This window comes from Hippocampus zosterae, chromosome 14 (assembly GCF_025434085.1).
Source record: "Hippocampus zosterae strain Florida chromosome 14, ASM2543408v3, whole genome shotgun sequence".
Classification (NCBI taxonomy): domain Eukaryota; kingdom Metazoa; phylum Chordata; class Actinopteri; order Syngnathiformes; family Syngnathidae; genus Hippocampus; species Hippocampus zosterae.
Genome location: NC_067464.1, coordinates 8,345,490 through 8,366,816, shown reverse-complemented (window position 1 = coordinate 8,366,816; position 21,327 = coordinate 8,345,490). Strand labels below are relative to the sequence as shown.

The 21,327-nt window shown below is 44.5% G+C and overlaps 2 protein-coding genes across 3 annotated transcripts; both read left to right on the top strand.

The window, feature by feature from the left end:
* The first annotated feature begins 407 nt into the window (after nucleotides 1-407).
* On the top strand, nucleotides 408-9,924 carry hspa4l (heat shock protein 4 like). The gene is made up of 19 exons (XM_052087011.1): nucleotides 408-773; nucleotides 1,986-2,043; nucleotides 2,141-2,281; nucleotides 2,691-2,813; nucleotides 2,898-2,997; nucleotides 3,621-3,754; nucleotides 3,856-4,100; nucleotides 4,172-4,248; nucleotides 4,316-4,467; nucleotides 4,558-4,664; nucleotides 5,643-5,776; nucleotides 5,914-6,110; nucleotides 6,206-6,280; nucleotides 7,047-7,199; nucleotides 7,717-7,842; nucleotides 7,927-8,034; nucleotides 8,113-8,232; nucleotides 8,872-9,033; nucleotides 9,123-9,924. The coding sequence occupies exons 1-19, from the start codon at nucleotides 667-669 to the stop codon at nucleotides 9,312-9,314; spliced, it is 2,511 nt and encodes an 836-aa protein (XP_051942971.1). The 5' UTR covers nucleotides 408-666; the 3' UTR covers nucleotides 9,315-9,924.
* Nucleotides 9,925-10,787: 863 nt separating this feature from the next.
* Nucleotides 10,788-20,247, top strand: plk4 (polo-like kinase 4 (Drosophila)). 2 transcript variants are annotated; one of them, XM_052086967.1, is made up of 15 exons: nucleotides 10,788-10,992; nucleotides 13,317-13,412; nucleotides 13,638-13,733; nucleotides 14,142-14,256; nucleotides 14,829-15,807; nucleotides 15,890-15,984; nucleotides 16,735-17,090; nucleotides 17,166-17,270; nucleotides 17,415-17,517; nucleotides 17,599-17,748; nucleotides 17,904-18,129; nucleotides 18,259-18,361; nucleotides 18,444-18,581; nucleotides 18,659-18,765; nucleotides 19,899-20,247. In XM_052086967.1, exons 1-15 carry the CDS (start codon nucleotides 10,963-10,965, stop codon nucleotides 20,008-20,010), a joined length of 2,811 nt encoding a protein of 936 aa, XP_051942927.1. In that variant the 5' UTR covers nucleotides 10,788-10,962; the 3' UTR covers nucleotides 20,011-20,247. The 2 variants fall into 2 exon arrangements, with proteins under 2 accessions (XP_051942927.1, XP_051942926.1); XM_052086966.1 differs by lacking the exon at nucleotides 10,788-10,992 and adding an exon at nucleotides 11,811-12,111.
* The last annotated feature ends 1,080 nt before the right edge of the window (nucleotides 20,248-21,327 follow it).

Sequence of the window (21,327 nt, the reverse complement as noted above, 5' to 3'; positions counted from 1 at the left end):
TTACAATGATTAAACGTATTCACTGATTTAATTTTAGGTTTATTTTAATGAGGTTTGTCAAGGAGACCACACCTGTCGGTTACAAGTCAAACAGTACCGACATACCAAGCTCCATTTATAATGAATAACATTTATAATGAAATCAACAAACACTGGTCCTGCGCTCCAAGTGAGAAAATATACGTATAATATATTGGGGGGAGATATATATGTATATTACATTTAACATCACTAATTGTCTACGTCATCGTAGCGCTGTTATGACGTTTTCAAAGGTTCACATTTCCAGCGAGTTCTAGATCGTTCTGCGATCGACCGCTGCACGCGCCAATCACGTAAAGGTTGTGAGGATGACATACCAATCAGTGACGCGTGGAGGCGGGTCTTAAATGCATCAGGATCCTTTGGTGATGTTTACGGTCGCCTGGGAGTAGGAGAATCCACTCTGGTCATCGTTGTCCTCGGGATTACGCCGGATGAGTTGGCTATAAACAACCCGAATTACATAACAGCGCGTAATTGCACCTGTAGTTAGGGGACGTGTTGATTTCCAGAGGAGTACAAAATTTCTCTTTATTCGAATAGAATTGTGTAATACTCTTTTCTTCACAAGGTGACAAGTGCAAAAGGATAAGTTTCTCAGGAGGGTAAAAAAGAGATTTCATCATGTCAGTGGTCGGCATTGACGTGGGTTTCCTAAACTGCTACATCGCCGTAGCCAGGAGCGGTGGCATTGAAACCGTCGCCAACGAATACAGTGACCGATGCACGCCGTAAGTATAAACCTAATGAAATGAATACAGGAATAAAAGACAGGCGTCATCGCGGGGAAAAGCGGTCCCGTTGCGAGTTTATTACGCAATGTGTGCCGCTATTGTGACGCTTTGACGAGCGATGCTGGTGCAAACTGCAGCCAGGGATGCTGCTGGCTCTGGATGGGAGGAAGGCCTTTTCACCTCAGCAAAGGTCAAATTTACTCACAATTTCACAATCAATTTAAAAAAACTTAGCAGTAAAAGTGACATGATAATTTGCATCATCGTGTTGCGTTGTGTGCTTCTGTTAAAATGTGCACGAAAACATCTAGAAAGCAACTTGCCCTCTATTTGTTAACGTGGTGTGTTACTTCCCACATGCTGTCAAACAAGAGTGGGAAACCTACAACTATAATACTGAAATGGCACTACAAAGGAAGAAAGTTGTACAGCCCGCCAGTCAGGCACAAAAATGTTTGCTGGGGGGTATGTCATCTGGATGAACTTGGGCTTTGGAACTGGAGGGTGACAGTTTGAGTCCCATTGTGACCGAATGTGAAATGGCAACTAGTTGTTGGATAGATTCTAGCCTCTTTCTTGACACCTGTCGATGTACCTTTGAGCCATCACATAGCTCACGAGGTGCAGCCTTGCATGCACGCTGTCATCTCGGATGCATAAAAATTTTGCATAAAAATAGCAAAACGAGGCAATGCGGTAACCTCGTGGTGAGTATGTGTCACTCACAAGTTTGAGGTCTGGGTTTGAATCACCGTTTTCCTGTGTAGAGTTTGCATGGGTTTTCTCCAGCTTTAACCCACATTCCAAAAACATGCATGCATGTTAGGATTCATTAAAGTTGTAAATGTGAGTGTGAATGGTTGTGCCCTGTGCATTGGCTAGCGAACAGTTCAAGGAGTATCCCGCCAAAGTCAGTTGCGACACGCAGTCTAAAGCTCACCCCTCCTTCTCTAAATATCTTCTTAATCCTGTAAAGGATAATGATGACAAATGGCTGAAAATGAACAGAGGTTTTTGAAGGTGAACAAACCCGCCTGCATATGTGTCATCAGACCACCTTGTGAAAATTCCATAATTGAAAAGTGACTTTCTGCTCTCACTCACAGTCAAATTATATTTTCTCTCTGGTGGTCACTTATCTTGTCTTGATTATTTCTCCGTAGTTTACTTTATCTGCTGATGCATTTGTCTCTCCTCATCTTCATCAAGGGCTTGTGTGTCTTTTGCCGCCAAAAACCGCATCATTGGAAATGCAGCCAAGAGTCAAGTAAGGACACTCCCATACTGTCCACTTACCGTATTGAAAGTGACTCTCAACTGAAATGACTTAAATGTGCACATGATGCTTTTTTTTCCCCCTCCAGATGATAACAAACTTCAAAAATACAGTCCATAGCTTCAAAAGGTTCCATGGCAGAGCATTTGATGACCCCTTTGTGCAAGCAGAAAAAAACAAACTACCTTACAGTTTGCATAAACTACCTGATGAAACCACTGGGCTGAAGGTGAATTGTCTACAAAATTTAATTCTGATTGGTTTTTTTTTCGGGGTGGGGAGGTGCATTTTCATCCATCATTTTATATATCTACAGTATCTCAGCCTATGTACTAAACATTTGTCCCTGAATAGCATGACATTGTTACTGTTATCACCAATTTTAAAAGGGTGCATTCATTCTTCCAAGGAGGATTCATTCAAAAAAAATAAAAATAAAAAAGCAGTCCACATCTCCTGCAATGGCCTCAAAAACAATCACATTGTCCATTCTTCCCAGAATGCTATTTAAAGAAATCCTAATTCCTTTGTGTATGCAGGGGTCAGAAGCTACAATGTCTCACCTACTTTCAAAAGAAATTCCTGATTGAGAAAGCAACACGTAACCTCTTAGATTAATGGCAAACTGTGTTTTCCAGGTGCGCTATTTGGATGAGGACAAGGTGTTCACCGTGCAGCAGATCACAGGCATGCTGCTCAGCAAGCTGAAGGAGACGTCAGAGGGCGCGCTGAAGAAGCCCGTGGTGGACTGTGTGGTGTCTGTGCGCGATGCAAACGTTTCTGCTGGTTTTACTGCCGAGCCTTCCCAAACTCAACCATGAATGTTTGCGCTCTGTATTCCACAGGTGCCGTGCTTTTTTACTGATGCTGAGCGACGCTCCGTGTTGCAGGCTACGCAAATAGCAGGGCTCAACTGTTTACGGCTCATAAATGACACCACTGCAGGTCAGTAGAATTGTAAGATAAGTCCGCTACCTTCCTGCTCAAGGTTACGTTGTTCGGTTGTGCAGCCATTCATGGGAGCGGAAATCAAATTTGAGAACATGGAAACTCCTCATAGAAAGGCCAGAGCAGATATAAAGTTGTCTGATTGATACTCTGTGAATATTCTTATTCATTCTGTGAATCTGCGGCTAGAATTCAGTCATGTGACTCGGCCAAGGGAAAACAAGATTGTCTCAAATATGGAGGAGTGTCCCATCTCAGCGACGTAATTTAATAGCAAGTTCACGTCCCTCACCTGGAAATGATTCTGGGTTAGAAAATACCATTGTAATATGTGCCGAAAAATGGTCGCCGTGAAGAACAATTCCCCGACATCGCAATGTGACCCGCGATACAAATGAATTTGACAACCCTATTTTAAGGCTTTTTACCCATCTGAACCATTGTTGCTGCTAATTATGGATGCCACCGTAGGCTGCAGTTTTGTAAGTATTCTATATGAATTGGAATGCAAACATGTTTGTAATATAATCATTTCTAAAGGCAGGCACATAAGATTGGATAATTCTTCAGTATTTAAAAATGCATAAAGGTTCAAAACCAATTCCATTTCAATTTGACAGTGGCATTAGCCTATGGAATCTACAAACAGGACCTTCCCACTCCAGAGGAGAAACCGCGCAATGTTGTCTTTGTGGACATGGGACATTCATCTTACCAAGTTGCAATCACGTCTTTCAACAAAGGCAAACTCAAGGTCAGTTGCCTTCCAATTTTTTATTTTTTTTGGTCTCCTTTCAATTCTCACGCTGAACCTTTTTCTCACTGAGCTCCGTCGGTGTCGTGCTTGGTCTCCAGGTCCTCGCCACAGCGTTTGACCCCAATCTGGGCGGGCGTAATTTTGACGAGGCCTTGGTGAATTATTTCTGCGAAGAGTTCAAAGTGAAGTACAAGCTGCACGTGCGAGACAACCCCAGGGCTGTGCTCTGTCTGCATCAGGAGTGCGAGAAGCTCAAGAAGCTCATGAGTGCCAACTCTTCAGACCTGCCTCTCAACATCGAGTGCTTCATGAATGACATTGACGTTTCCAGCAGGATGAACAGGTCCGAATAAAGACACATGTGTGTGTGTATAGCATGGAACAAGATTTCGATTTTTGTTCTCCAACCCGCAGGGCCCATTTCGAAGAGTTGTGTGCGCGGTATTTAATGCGGGTAGAGATGCCGCTGAAGGCCGCCCTCGAACATTCAAGTACGTCCCTATAATTTAATTCACTCGGGTATGTCGGGTAATGTAAAGTTAACTTGTTGTGTGGCAGAGCTGAGCCGGGACGACATCTACTCCGTGGAGATCGTGGGAGGAGCGACGAGAATGCCGGCCGTCAAAGACCGGATCGCCATGTTTTTTGGCAAAGACGTTAGCACCACGCTCAACGCTGACGAGGCTGTCGCCAGAGGCGCTGCTCTTCAGGTTCCCATTTTCTTTCTGTCTTTCCTTCTCTTTGGACTACAACCTGCTCTGTGTCAATAATGTTTTGATATTTGTCTCATTCTTTTGTAGTGTGCAATCTTGTCTCCGGCGTTTAAAGTGCGTGAATTCTCGATCACCGATGCTGTTCCCTTCCCGATTACTCTGCGCTGGAAATCAGCAACAGAAGATGGCCTCGGGTCAGGGCACGTCACATCTTACAGTCCAGTCTAGGGGTGTCGGAACTCATTTCGTTCAGGGGCGACACAGTCTAATTTGATCTCAAGCGAACTGGACCGGTAAAATTGTCGGATAATTCGCATAAATAATGATGAGTTGCTGTTTTCGCTTTGTTTTAATACAAGTCCATTTAGAAAATCTATTGACAGTTATCACATACGAGTGATGGCATCTATTGGGGTGGAACGATTCATCATACATTTAATTGATGTATCGATGTGTCTGCCCTGCCATACAATACATTGATCGGCGCTGGACTAGTTTACATTGATGCTGGCCACACATTTATAAGTTAATGATCGATTGAATCGATATCATGAACGAAATCAACAGAGGTGGCTGCCATGCAAGGTAGTGGGACAGACCAAAGCGGTGTTGCTGCTTAATTTATTCAAACATTTTATCATAAATCTCCTCATGCTCAAAGAATGACTTATTATTCTTATGCACGTTTTGCGCACAAATGGATGTGCATGCGTTGTTATTGAAAGAGGTCGCTTGAGAGCACGCACAGAACTGCCTCTTGCTGCCACACAGCATGTAGACCGGCTGATATTTTTGACAAAGAATTTTTAAGCCTTGGGCAAAACTCTTTATTTGTACATGCAGTTGTTCTTTATGAGAACAAATTCAGCATCAGGTTGTTAAAATATACAAGTTTCATGCTGAATATATTTTTTTAATATTATATTTTATTTTATTATTTTTTTGAATATTATTTTTTTGTTCCACAAAAGAGAATGTTGAATCATATTCAGATACAGTATATGAAGCGGTTTGTTTACATTGATGTTTTAATACATGCCGGAGTCGTCACACCAAGATCAATTTCCGGATGTCTGGCTATCATCGCACTTCTCATATTTGCCACGACAGTATCGGTCTTCAACTCAAATGTCCAAATTCTAACTGTCATTCCCTTTTCTTTTTTGTTTTAGAGAGTGTGAGGTGTTCAGTAAGAATCATGCTGCTCCTTTTTCCAAAGTCATCACCTTCCATAAGAAAGAGCCTTTTGACCTTGAAGCCTTTTACAGCTGCCCTCAAGAGCTTCCTCATCCAGATTGTAGGATAGGTAAGGTTTTATTCTCTGCTTCATGTCCATCCGGGAAGATCACGCTGAAGGATAATGAACCAGTCAGTCCTGAAACTTTCAGTTTTGAGGCTCTCGATTTAATGATCAGAATCTGTTTTCCCCTCTTCTGTTGCCAGGGTGCTTTTCAGTCCAGAATGTGGTGCCCCAGCCAGATGGAGAAAGCTCCAAAGTGAAGGTCAAGGTGCGCTTTAATGTCCATGGCATCTTCAGTGTGTCCAGTGCGTCTTTGATTGAGAACCAGAAAGGAGAGGTGGAGGACATGCAGATCGACGCAGAGCCACTTGTGCAAAATGAAGGCAGAGCAGAGGAGCAGGTAGAGGCATTTGAATTTCAGATTTTAACGCAGCTACCAAATGTGATTTATCAGGCATCGACAATATTTTTCATTTCACTGTAAATATTTGTCAGACCAAAATGCAGGTTGACCAGGAAGTCCAAAGCCAGAGCGAGCAGCCAAATGAAGACAACACTTGCACCACTAAGGTCAGTGGGACAGATCACCATGTCCTGTGTTGTCCTTTCCTCATAATAAACACAACCATGCCGATAAAGTCCCTCAATTCTACTCTTGATTAAATATTCCCAGCGAATAAGAAACGGATCAATTCTTCCTTAAAAAAAACAACAACAAAAAACACAATTACCTTATTTTTCATGCACCTTTGCACACACCCTTTTTTTTTTTAGTTCTATTTTGGTATATCATGATTAATATAGCTCTTATAGAAGGAGACCAAAACAAAAAGAAAGCATCGAACAGATTGACCAAAATCACCCCTCCCTTGTATAAAAAATGACATTTGCTTCTTTATGTCGAAATGAGCGGCCCTATGGGCGACTGGTCAGCACGTTCGGCCTCGCATTGCAGAATTGCAGGGTTCGATACCGGCTGCGGCCTTCCTGTTTGGAGCTTGCATGTCCCCCCCCTTGCCTGCGTGGGTTTTCTTTGGGTACTCTGGTTTTCTCCCACATTCCAAAAACATGCATGGCAGGTTAATGGAGCACTCTAAATTGTCCCACGGTGTGAGTGTGAGCGCAGATGGTTGTTTGTCTCTGTTTGACCTGCGATTGGCTGGCAACCAGTTCAGAGTGTTCCCCAGCCTCATGCCCGAATTCACCTGGGATGTGCTCCAGCACGCCCCGCGATCCTCGTGAGGATAAGCGGATCAGAAAATGGATGGATGGATGTCGTAATGAGTCCGATAGGATATATTGTCACGAGAGCAGCTAAGTGTGTTTTGTGGTGCAGGGGGGTACTGGTGGTGCAGGTGACAAGCAGGACCCAGCAGCAGTAGCAGTGAGCAAGGCCAAAGTGAAGGTGAAGAGCGCCGACCTGCCCATTGTGGCCAAAAATATCAGACAGCTTGACAGCGAGGTGCTCTGCAACTTTATCCAGTTTGAGGTGAGCCTCTAAAACGGTCAACATTTGTCCACTAAGTATTCTTGATCGCTCCTGGTTTCAGTTATTTACGAGACATTGAGGACATTTCACTGTCAATTTACTTGAATGTCAAATCAGCGTCATAAAAGTCAAGGTAAAGCAAGAAGCTGATTTGATAAAGTGTAATTACTGTGCATACTTTAGTATTCGTATGTTGCGTTTTAGAAACGCGGCCTAGTGAGTGACACCAGTAACTGGTGTTGGGCTTTGGTGCAGTGCATGTAAGCGTCTTGGCGTGAGACATCAGCTCCTTGAGAGTGATCTCATGTTGTGTGTTTGAGCCGTTTAATAAGTAGCCGAGAGTGAGGCTTTTCTTGCCCACAAGCAAGGCATTAAAGTACCTTAGTTGCTCAATTTATTTTATTTTTTTACTTCACTCAAGCAATGACATATTTGTAGCTCGCATCACAAATCAAATCAACCTTTCAACTCTTTCCTTGAAAAACTGTAATCTTTTCTTTTTTTTCCTGGGTCACAGCATCAAATGATCGTGCAAGACAAACAAGTGAAAGAGGCAAATGATGCTAAAAACGCTGTGGAAGAATATGTTTATGATCTCCGTAACAAACTGTGTGGTATCTATGGAAAGTATATCACGGAGGAAGTAAGTGTTGTTTTTATTTTATTGTGTTGCATTTTTGGAAGAATCAGCTGATGGATGTTGATTTTTAACATTTGTGATGAATAGGACAGCAACCGTTTGACGTTGCTCCTGGAGGACACTGAAAACTGGCTGTATGAGGAAGGGGAGGACCAATCCAAAGACATCTATGTGGAAAAGCTGGATGCACTCAGGGTTTGTTTTCTATCACTTTGCATTTGACATACAATCGGAATTTGATCGTGTGGTGCTGATGTGTATATGCATGCTTAGAGTCTGGGTCAGCCTATTCAAGACCGGTACAGAGAGCACGAGGACCGGCCAAAGGCTTTTGAGGAGCTTGGCAAGAGGCTACAATTCTACATGAAGTTTGTGGACTCTTACAAACAGAAGGTGAGCATTTCTTCAAAACGGACGATTCACTGCATTTACTATCTCAATGTGAAAGTGCCGTGTGGCAAAATAGGTTGATCCTGTGGAATATCTCATGTTAGTCATGAACACTTTTATGCACCCTGCACCCTGTAACCTGATCACATGATAAGCTGTCCACTGTAGTAACCGCTGTCTCTGAAAGATATTTTATTTTGTTTGCAACAGTTTTGTGTCTTATATAGTTGGGAACTCATATTTTGTCAGGGTATTCATAATTTTTAGCTAGAGTGTAAATAACCTAGCGCGTCAACCTCACAATGCAGCAGTTGTGGGTTCGATCTCAGCTCTGGCCTCCCGGTGGAGAGTTCTCCACGGGCCTGTGTGGGTTTTCTCCGGGGACTCCGGTTTCCTCCCACATTCCAAAAACATGCAGGGCAGGCTCATTGAATACACAAAATTGTCCCGAGGTGTGAGTGTGAATGGTTCTTCGTCTCTGTGTGACCTGCGATTGGTTACTGCCCGAAGACGGCTGCGATGGGCTCCAGCACGCCCCGCGACCCTTGTGAGGATAAAGCGGCTCAGAAATTGGACGGATGGATGTCAATAACCTAAAACGTGCATTCCAGGATGATGAATGTGATTGCAAATTCTCTACAGGATGAGCGTTATCTCCATGTGGCTGCAGAGGATGTCAACACCGTGGAGAAATGCTTGAATGACAGCATGGTGTGGATGAACAGCAAGATTAATGCGCAGAGTAAACTGGCCGTCACTCAAGATCCCGTTGTCAAAGTAACGGATATCATTTCCAAAATCCAGGTATGCCATGTTGCCCCCCGCCCCCAATTCTGAGTCTTGCTATATATGCTCGGACTTCAACGCACTCAAAACTTGTGACACTCATGCAGGAGCTGCAGGATGTGTGTGCTGCAGTGATCAACAGGTCCAAGCCCATAGTGGAAGAGACGCAGGAGGTGATTGAACATAACAACGACGCTCCTAATAACGGCCCGACCGCTAAGCAAGGCCAAGAGGGGGCTGGCGACGCCAAGGGAAACCAACAATCAAAACATTCGGCAAAGGAAATGGAAGTAGACTAAGAAGATTGTCTGATCTCTATGCCTCCATCTCCATGACGACCATCAGCGACCATGTAGACAGTAAGGATAGCGTTACAGTAACTGGGACCACTTCTCAATCCTCACCAGCCACACAGGTGGATTTAGTGGCTTTGCTCATTTCCATTTTGTCAGTTTGCACTCTTCTGTCCATCCTCAAGTGTGACTGTGGTGTGCTCCTGCTCTCAAACGCGTTTGACTATTAAAAGAGACCCAATAGATTGAAATGTTTCAACATTCCCTTAAAGGAAGCATTTGCCTTCTGTGTCATCTATTTGTAACGTGTGAACCCCCCTCCTCCAGAGACCCAGAGAGCTACAGTAGACAACAGCTTCTACCAAACTGTTAGTTTGTATGCAGTAGTAGTAATTCTACGGTATATATTTGTATGTAATACATTTGGGACATCAAATCTATTTTAATATTTAATACAAGCCATCATATTTAAGGTACATAAGGACAGATTCCCATCGCCTAACCTCGAGTCACTGTTGGAGATGATGGGATTTCCCTATTTCCATGTTGATTTTCATGCAAGTTTCCATTTAGGATTTTAGTTGGAAAATAAACACATTCAGCTGTAAAAACAAGAGTCATCTTTTGTGCATATTCTTAACAAATATATATTATGTTGTAAAGAAAATACAAGCTGTTGCTGACACTTATGGCATTTATTATTATTATGGCAAATTGTATGAAATATTCCAAAGTGTTAAGTCTGCTAAATATCTGTCAAACATTTTCTACTAAGAAAAAGTTATGAGGTGGAATGTCAAACTCAAGGCCTATGTGCCAGGTCTGTGCCTTCTAGTCATCTCACGTGGTGTGCAAAGGCTTGCAGGGGCGATTATTGGAGTTCCCATGTCGAACACATTGTGGAAGGGACAAGAAATGTAACATGCTTAAACCACATGAATAACCAACACAGTGCAGTTCAGAAAAAAAGTGGTGTGACACTAATGCATTGTCCAGTGGAATTTAATCTTATGGCCTCATCAAGTGGAGACGAAGCAGAACAAATGCCATCATAGTTTTTATTTATTTTTACTGGCAAAATAATTCATATTGTTCAAACGATTGTTTGTGTTACCTAAAATACCACAAACTTTTCCTAAAAAGATTTAAGATGGTGATGTTTCATATGTGCTCCATTCTATACGAAATAATATGTTTTCCATTATGTTCCAAAATTACATTTTTGGCATAACGATATATGCAATTTCTCTTTGACCGGAGCTCAACATTTAAATAACGTTTAGCAGAGTTGACGGTTTCGTCAACAATTTTCTAAAAATATTTTATGCTTTTCTTTCAAAAAGGTAGGAATTATATTGTTTGAAAATGACAAAACAGTGAAAATGATTTAGGCTGACGAGATGCAAAATGACTGCAACCTATTTCGCTGTGTCGCTTGGGGGTGTGGTCACTGGCGCGTCTGAATGACGAAACCTGACGTAAGCACGCAGACTAAAGGGCGCTTATTTTCAAAAATGGAGTCGATGGCAACGTTTTGGAAGGGAATACAACAACACCCAGCGTTTGCCCTCTGAGAACCGCTTGGACGGATATCGATGAACGGATTACTTTTGCACATTTTCTACATGCATCGACAACGACGAAAGAACTCACGATGAGTGTTTCAATCGGCGAAAGAATTGAGGTGAGTGTTCACGCGAGCATAGACTGGCTATAGCTAGCAGGGGCATTCGGTAACCGAAATGCTTTTGTTGTTCCTTGTTGTTTACCGTGTCAAAAAGACGCATACTAAAATCACATTTGTGCTAACACGTATATTCCGACTATTAGGTTTGACTTGGAGACAATTATTGTTCGTAGAGTTTTCAACATCCACCACCAAAAATGCTTGCCTCTTCCAATCCAAAATGATTTTGGAAACGGAACTACTGCACTGTTGTTCACGATCATTGTGTCGTTGTTTAGTTGTAAACCTAACGTGACGTAAAATCGGGTTGCATTCTAATTCCAATTAGTGTGTTGTTTTTTTTATTTTTTGCTATGCGTTTTTTTCTCAATATTTGATACGGTATGCACAGAAAAGTAGTCATGAATTTTACTTTTGCTATTTCTTCTGACCGTACTTAAACCGACTTTATTATTGTCAGTGTTTAAACATACAAATACACTCTTAATTATTATATGAAATTTGTATGTTTTATTGTTGTTAAATGATACAACTATTTATCTTTTATGCCTAATATATCCACGAATTGGCTGTCCAAAAAAGGCTACTGATTACACTCTTTTAGTTATTTGTGAAATTACAGTACGTGTTCACTTACTTATACATATTAACATTATAACTATTTTATGAGTGTATTTTGATACTATTATTTGTACATCCCGAATATAGAATTTTGGCGTGTAATGTAAAAAAAAGTTTCTTTATAGATGGGTCAATAATAAGTTTATTTTATAAAATAATTGTTATGATGGCTTTTATTATTCTCTGCTTTGTTGTTGTCTGAGTGTGTTGACACTGCGTCTGCTGCTTGGAGACGGCTCCAAGTGGCTTGGTTCGCGGGAAGCGCGCCGGGATAATTACAGGTTGTGGTTGGCCATCTGACGGACGTCAGGTGTTCTTGGCTTGTGCGGCCGTTAAGCGTTTGTCTCGGCTGACAACACTTGTTGGCGTCTGATCTCACCTCCCGTTCTTAACGGAAGCAGCATGTACCACAGTGTACTCAATTACTTCCGAAATCTCAGCTGGAGTGAAGATGAAGAGGAGATATTGTGTTATACTCGGGAGCTCACCATTGAGGTACCATGTTTGTGATCTACTCCGGATCAAAGTTCAATTTGTACTAAAGTGGAAGCTGTCTTGATTGACACTGTCAGAGAGGCGCCGGTATTTGTTTTACAGTGTGTTTATTATTTGTGCTCATTAACCCTTCATGTCTGTGTTTGGGAGGGATCCCAAATCCCAGATTTGACCTTCCTGTGTGAATTATGCATGTTCCTCTTGCATCCCAAAAAACATTCTGAATTACTCCCCTGGAACCTGAAGTAAAAAAGCAATTACAATTTTGATTCAGTTACTGGTTTGGCCATAGTTTCCAAAGTCAAGGCAGAACAAATGTCTTGTTTTGATCAACAACAAAAAAATCTGCTTTCATGAAGGGCGACCGAAATCACAGAGTGCCTCCAAATGACAGCTCAATGATCAAAATAGCTGTTGTTTAATTTGATAATTGATTAGTTGTAGAGATGCAACCTGGTTGGCTGGTTAGCACATCCGCCTCACAGTGCAGCGGTGCAGGGTTCGAGCCCGGCTCCGGCCTTCCTTAGTGCCCATTGCATGTTCACCCCGCGCTAGTGTGGGTTTTCTCTGGGTATTCCGGTTTCCTTCCACCTTCTAAAAACATGCGTGGGATGTTAACGGAACACTCAAAATTGTCCCGAGGTGTGATTGAGAGTGTGATTGGTTGTTTGTCAATTTGTGCCCTGCGATTGACTGGTAACCGGTTCAGGGTGTCCCCCTGCCTACTGCCGGAAGACAGCTGAGATAGGCTCCAGCACCCCCCGTGACCCTTGTGAGGATAAAGTGGATTAGAGGATGGAATGGATGGATGGATTAGTGTCTGATGATTTGGTTCATTTTGACAGCTCTAATCAACGGGCACACAATTTCATTGACTTTTGGCCATTGTCATTCATCATGATAATTGGATATGCACAGTAACACCCTTTTGCCAATACACGCTGCATTTTAGTCATGTGGTTCTTGAGGAGGGCCAGGAGGTAGGTTTAGCGTGTCTTCTTTTCAGTGCTGACGGGTTTGAATCTTTTCCCGTCTTTCAACCAAAGGCGGCTGTGATTGGCTCAAGCTCACTTGCGGCCTTAATGAGGATATGGAAAAAGTGTTGGATTTTTCTTTTGCCTAAATTGTTTGGCAAGAAGTTCTGAAGAAGCGCCCTTTTAAATCATCTACCTGTTTTTCCTCCCTCCTGTTTGTTTTCTATTCAGGATTTTAAAGTCCTCACCCTCCTCGGCAAAGGCTCCTTTGCCTGTGTTTACCGGGCAAAATCCATCAAGACAGGTCTGGAGGTTGCCATCAAAACGGTAAGCACGACCTGGCTAATGACAGGTAATTGGCGTTACCTGCCAGGGAAAGTGGAGCCGACAATAAGTCCCGCCCACACAGCTGTCATCAGAGACTGCTGAGGTACAATTAGGACATTCTGGCTCCCCGCGGGACTCGGTGCTTCATTGTCTTTCCATGCGACAGATTGACTCCCATAACACATGTTCGGTAGCAACCTCATCTTCTTCGGTCTCCCTTTTCAGATTGACAAGAAAATGATGCACAAAGCTGGGATGGTCCAGCGTGTGACAAACGAGGTCGAGATTCACTGCCGCTTAAAGCACCCTTCGATACTCGAGGTAAACACAGAGGACACCCCCCCCCCCCACACACACACACCCACAAAACACACAGTGCCTTTTCTTAGTGTCGCCATGGTTACATCACACAAACTGCCCTCTAGGCTGCTTAATGCTCAGTCACTATTGTCTTCTTTTCAACAGTTGACTTTTTTTTTCTTTCAAAGACTTCCTTATGATGATTATGTTTTTGACCGGCAGGCATTCTCGGTGTTGCGTCATGACACAAAATAAATAAATACATTTATAAAAATAGCAATGGTGTCAAAGAAGCATTTTCAAAATCTTTCGAGCTTACATGATTGCAGTAGAGGTCCAATCCCTCTCTTTTCAGTTTTCATTTCATGTGCTCACTTTTTCCTGTGCTCAATCATTTTAGCTCAATTGCACTTGCTATCTGTTTCTCAGCTGTACAATTACTTTGAAGACAAGAACTACGTGTACCTGGTGTTGGAGATGTGCCATAACGGGGAGATGGGGCGCTACCTGAAAGAGCGCAAGGTGCCCTTTTCTGAGGAGGAAGGTCAGAAGATTTCATTTTATATCATGCATCCATATTTGGTTCACAACAGGACATGGGATACGCATTGATTGCTGTGAACAGTTTGCGCAGCTGTGTGAGAATAAGCAGGGCAAATGGTGCACGTTTGGAAGGTTCCGAATGCTGTTGTGGATTGCTGTTTTATATTTGGTGTTTCAAGATTAAGTGTAGACAACTGCTTGACATCCAAAGGCCCGTGTTTTAGCCATTTTAGCAATGCAACATTCTTGCTACGTCAGAAACTAACAATAACAAATACTTCCTGGACTATTGCGCATGTGTAAACCAGTGTGGTGGTTGCTGTTGTGGTTTCCGAATGAAGCAGTTGAGGTCACTGTTGGATTAGACTTTGTTGTAGTTATTCTCATCGTGAGGCAAGAGCAGAGAAAAAGATTTCGTATAACGCAACAGGGTTTTTTTTTTTCATTGTATGGGGGGCAGGAAAGTGGGAATGGTGTTAATGCATGAAGATTTTTTCACACTTTCGCCCATGTAGGTTTCATTGTAGAGGAGTTTCACTGTACTTCAAATGTGTCTTATATGCTTGTCTACAGCGAGAAACTTCATGCATCAAATCGTGAAAGGGATGCTCTACTTGCACACGCACGGCATCTTGCATCGGGATCTCACCTTGCCCAACCTGCTGCTCACCAGCAACATGAACATTAAGATCGCAGACTTCGGCCTGGCCACCCAGCTCAAGCTCCCCAACGAGAAACACTTCACCATGTGCGGGACACCCAACTACATCTCCCCCGAGGTGGCCACCCGCAGCGCTCACGGCCTGGAGTCGGACGTCTGGTCCCTGGGCTGCATGTTCTTCGCCTTCCTGATGGGCCGCCCCCCGTTTGACACGGACACGGTCAAGCACACGCTCTCCAAGGTGGTACTGGGGGATTACGAGATGCCCGACCACATTTCTCCACAAGCCAAGGATCTGATCCATCAGCTACTGCAAAGGGATCCCGCCCATCGGCCCAGCCTGTCCGCCGTGCTGGACCATCCTTTTATGACCCGGAGCCAGCCAGGCAGGACCAAGGAGCTGGGCCCGGGTGACGACATCTCCATGGACAGCGGGATCGCCACCACCTTCACGGGCTGCGCCTCTTCCACGTCGGGCAGCGGCGGGAGCCGCCTCCAGAGGAGGACGAGGCACGTCGTTGGCTTGGCCCTGCCCAACCGCATGGCGGCCGTGCCCAGTCACCCGCTCCAACCCAGTCGGGCCTGTTTTGAGGACACAGACCAGTGGCGGCGGCAGCAGCATCCACCGGACAGGTTTTACCACGATGGAAGGGGCAGGCCGCCTCACGGGGGAGGGAGTGACAACCCCCACTACCTACGTCGAGCTCACTCCTCCGATCGCTTCGGCTCCTCCGGACCACTCCATGGGCCCGATCAAGCCGAGCAAGGTCGGTGTTACTCAGAAGAATCGCTGCCAGTTATCGGAAGAGCACCTTTTCCCTCGTCCTCGACTCCTCATCCATTCTCGGAACATGGGCAGTTTCCTTCACCTCCTGTCAAGCAGTCTTCAAAGTAAGCTCTTGCTTTCGATGAGTTCTTATTGACCCGAAGCACTCGGGTTTCTTTTTTTCATTCGACTCCTTTTGTTTTCTAGCTCGGAGTACTTGTTCTCCACTCACACGGCACATCCACCAAACCTTCAATATCAAGACATGGAGGGAGGAGTCACTAACTGGCTCAACAATGATGGTAATATATTCTATTTCGATTTGAAAATGTGACAGTAATTGCAAGATTAGGTTGACTCTCTGAACAATTCTGACAAAGTGTTCTCATATTATGGCCAAAGAAAGCTGCAATTGAACCCTTTCATGCACTAATAATGCTAACTCGATAAGGTGTCCATTGCAGTAACCACTGCCTGTGAAAGTGTTAAAACAACAAATAAATCATATTGTAAGTACCGTAAAATCGTAACGTCAAATAGAATTAGAATGAAGTTGTTGTTTACGACCAAATGTCCGAGAATGATACTAATCTCACCTGAATGAAGTCCTATAATATTAAAAGCTTTAATATTACATGAACAAACATGTAATTTTGCCAGGCTAGGAAGCGAATAACGATGTGTCAGCCACCCTGACGACCACAAGCCTGGCGAAATCAACCAATTAATTATCAATGTTCCATTACACTTTGGAAAAAAAATGTTTTTGGGAATGGAGTCATGATAACGGGCACGAAACAAATGAGGAACGGAGAGCATTTTTGACACGTCACACTATCCTCAGTGCGGTTTGTGTGTTCTGAACGTCACGTTAGCCCGCTAATGTTTTGCTTCCATTGCCCTTTTGCTAGCGGCATAATCTGAGCTCCGCTCACCTTAAGCCTGCGGCATGACAGAAGGTATCGCAAAACAATCGCTTGAAATACTCCAAACACGGATGAAAGCCGCGGCTCAAGTAGATCCTGACAAATATTGTCTTTTTCTCTTCTCAGGATGTGGTCTGAGGCCCCTCGACAGAAGCGCTCACAGCAGCGGCGGCAGTTTCCACAGCGACAGAGGACACGGCTCTTGGACGGAAAAGCCCGTAAACCGGTCCGCCGACCCCCACCGTGGCCTGCATTGCCCCCACCCCTCCGGCTTGGACGTCTACCAGAGAGAGAATATACCTGGACCCCACCTCCAGCCTCCTCATTGCTCGCCGTCCTTCTCCTCCTCCTCCTCCTCCTCCTCACAGCAGCCCTCAGCCAAAGCCGCCGTTGACAAGGAGAAGAAGACGCTGAGAGATCTCGTCCCGCCTCTGTGCGCCTCCAGGCTGAAGCCCATCAGACAGAAAACCAAAAACACTGTTGTATGTGCTTCCAGGCATCACGGCGCCAGATTTAGCTGAGTTGACTTATTGAAAGGAAGCGCGTCTTCTTCACAGGTGAGCATCTTGGATACGGGCGAGGTGTGCATGGAGCTCTTAAAGTGCCAAAATGGACAAGAGAGGGTCAAGGAAGTCCTTCGGATTTCCTCTGACGGTTCAATGGTGAGCCCTTCAGATCATGCGCAAAATTCTTTTGATGATCGAGGCAGTTTTCCCTGGCACAAACATTGCATGGCACAAAGTTAAACAAAAAAAACTCCCCAGAAATGTCAATCACTCACTGGTGTCATGTGTTATTTCTTGCAGGTGACGATCTACCAGCCCAATGGTGGCAAAGGCTTTCCTGTGCTGGACTGCCCGCCTGCGCCCCCTGAAGATATCCTCATTTGCAGCTATGACGATCTTCCGGGTGAGAAACCTGCTCTCGGCGCACGTTAACCACCACCTGACTGGGATTTTAAACTCAATCCCATCCATTGTGTTGCGTCAGAAAAATACTGGAAGAAGTACCAGTATGCCTCCAAGTTTGTGCAGCTGGTCAAGTCCAAGACCCCCAAAGTGACCCTTTACACCAAGTATGCAAAGGTCATGTTGATGGAGAACTCACCCAACGCTGACCTGGAGGTCTGCTTCTATGATGGTAAGGCATCAGCGCTCCACTCTGGCTCACTTAAACTGTCTGATGGCATTTTAATGTGGCCTCATGTGCAACATTATTGTGTGTGATTGAGCATTCAGAATCGTATCTCACTAAATATTACAAATAACATTTTTAAAAAAATATGCGCATCACAGGGGCAAAGAGCCACAAGACGTCAGAGCTGTTGCGAGTCGTGGAGAAGAGCGGCAAGTCGTACACGGTGAAGGGCGAGGTGGGCCTGAGCGGCCTGAGCGCCGAGAGCCGCATGTACGCCGAGCTGTCGGACGAGGGCCACCGCGTGTGTCTGTCGCTGGAGGCCGCCATCGAGGTGGAGGAACGAAACACACAGAAAGGGCCCTTCTTCCCCATCATCATTGGAAGGTAAACTTTGGAGACTAGTTCATGTCACGGACCGATGCGTGATCGATCGTTTTATGTGTGCGTGTAGGCGCATACGCACGGATATACGCTCATACAAATCTACACACGCATACATATAATCATTTTTAGGAGGCCCGTCATCCCCGACTCTCCAATCTTGACATCGCCTCCCTCGCAACCTGCTCCTCCCGATCATGTTTCGCCTCCTCGGCCTCCAAAAATCACTCCTCCGGTGAGTCTCCGATAGCATTTCTATCCAATCGCGTTTTATCCCGAACAACCGTATCTCTAAAGATAAAACGCCGTTTGAGCAGATGATCTCCTACGACGGCTCTGATTTCAACTCGCCCAGCCTGAGTAAAAAAAGCTCCCCCGCGTGTCAGGAAGAGCTGCAGAACACCAGCAAAGTGGTCAAGTCCATTTTTGTGCCCAACGTGGGCTGGGCCTCGCAGGTAATTGACGCCCCGAGCCGTTAGAATGGACTATGCGTCAGAGCCGGTCATCCAGATGCTCCGTGTTGTCACCTCAGCTGACGGGTGGCGAAGTGTGGGTGCAGTTCAACGATGGCTCTCAGCTGGTGGTCCAGGCCGGAGTTTCCTGGATCTTTTACACTTCTCCTGAGGGATGCGTCACCAGGTGATAAACGGCATTTTCTCTATTTCACCACCAACTAAAATCGTGAACCACCGCTCTTGGCGGAGATGATCAAACAGGCAGCATTGTAAGGCAAAAAAAACCAACATCCTTCTTGCATGTACACAATCATAAAGCTAAATATATGAATGCATTTTTTTGGTAATCAATTTATCTCATCATATCATTTTTATGGTTGATTTAGTCTATGTGAAAACAAAAAAAAACACCATCACGCTAAGTAATTGGTTATTTTGAATTAATTATAATATAATAATTTTTATTATAAATTATAATTTATTATAATTATAAGAATAGGGGCGGCCCGGTAGTCCAGTGGTTAGCACGTCGGCTTCACAGTGCAGAGGTTCGATTCCAGCTCCGGCCTCCCTGTGTGCAGTTTGCATGTTCTCCCCGGGCCTGCGTGGGTTTTCTCCGGGTGCTCCGGTTTCCTCCCACATTCCAAAAATATGCATGGCAGGCTGATTGAACACTCTAAATTGTCCCTAGGTGTGAGTGTGAGTGCGAATGGTTGTTCGTTTCTGTGTGCCCTGCGATTGGCTGGCAACCGATTCAGGGTGTCCCCCGCCTACTGCCCGGAGACAGCTGGGATAGGCTCCAGCACCCCCCGCGACCCTAGTGAGGATCAAGCGGTTGGGTAGATGAATGAATGAATTATAAGAATAACTTGTTATTTTATGTATGTATTTTAAAATAAGGGCCATTTCGGGTCTGGCCCCTCTGTCTGATATCTCGATGAAATAAAACCAAATGTGGCGTGCTGAAACCTCACAGGCTTGCACGTCGGTTTGAATTCTAAACGGTACCACTTTCGGGGCATCCCACTTTGGAGGTCCCCACTGCACAGTACATCTGTGACAGTGTCTCTCAAACTGAGCATTATTAATTACCTCTGCCAAGGAAGTTGTTTCTTTCCCATTTTAGTGGAGTAGAAACATCACAACTGGTTTCCTTATAAATGTTTGAGGGGTGGGCCAAGGACTCATCGATGTTATGTAACTGACATCAACTAACATGAACTTTGATTGAGATGCACGTGTACTTAGACTGCAGTATGTGCTAAATACACACGGACAAAGTAAAACTACTTAACCGCATGTGTGTGTTGATTCTAGGTACAAGGAGAACGATAAACTTCCTGAGCATGTCAAGGAGAAGCTGCACTGCCTCTCCACCATCCTCGGCCTGTTGGCCAAACCGGCAGCTCGTCATCCACAAGCACATTAGCATTTACTTCTTCACCTCCTTGTAAATATCTATGTGTTTATGTATGTTAGATGGCTTTCTTCTTCCCCCCCCCTTTTTTTATTTTTACGTGTACAGAGGAATATGGAAAATATTTAATTTTTATCAAGTGATTCTTTTGTAAAGCAGCGTTGTGTAGAAGCTGTCTACTAGCAGTACAATGAAATGTGGCATTCATCAAGCGGGGAGCCAATAAATGTCTGTAGGCTTGTTTTGTGATTGCCGACCTTAGCTTTGCACCTCTCAGCTGGACATTTCGAAATTATTTTAAGATTCAAACATTAATATTAACACCATTCGGAGTGACTCAGAAACACAAACCAAAGAGAAATTTCCACTCGTTTATTTCATCTGTGAGTCGGCTGATTAAAAAAAATGGTGGTAGATTTCATGACGATGCATACCAAACAACGCACTGTAAGGAAGCAAGCTCAGGCGTATATACACGTACTGTACACCAGTGTTGTGTCCAAGGATCGGCAACCCGAGGCCAAGGCCAAGAACTTGAGAAACTTAAGGCGTTTTTAGCCGGAAAAAAATGACCATGTATAGTAAGGCGTTTTTAGCTGAAAAAAACGACCATGTATACAGTAAGGCATTTTTGGCCGGAAAAAACGACCATGTATAGTTAGGTGATTTTGGCCGGAAAAAAAAAAGACCAGGGATAGTAAGGCGTTTTTAGCCGAAAAAAAAGACCATGTATCGTACGGCGTTTTGAGCCGAAACCCCCCCCCCCCCCCCCCCCCCCCCCCCCCCCCCGGTGGAAATGGTTTTCTTGATTGAGGGTGCCCCCTCCCCTCTGCCGATGGCCCGAAGACAGCCTGACCCCGGCCCTTGTGAGTATAAGGGGATGAGCAATTGGATGGGAGGGTGGACGGATAACGGCCATGCCAGCAAGAAGAGAACACAAAAGAGCAACAGGCCGGAGCTGGATTTGAACCCTTGACCTCTGCTTTCGCACTCCAACGCACGAACCAATGGGCCACGGAGCCAGCCCAACGTTACACTCAAATGTATAAGTGAAAGCATAAAACACTTTAAAAATATATTTCAATACAACACATTAAAAGTCATGATACTCTTAATTCTCTGTGTTGTCGTTTCTTGCTCTTGTGCAGCTTTCTTGGCTTCGATCTTCTCCACCTGTTCCTGTCGGAGAAAGAGGATATGTCATCTGACCATCTCAATCACAACAGGACATTTCCTGAAATGTCATCAGCCATCTAAGTCACAACAGGATTTTTGCGTTTTTGGCCCCCCAAAAAAACGACCGTGTATCGTAAGTCGTTTTTAGTCGAA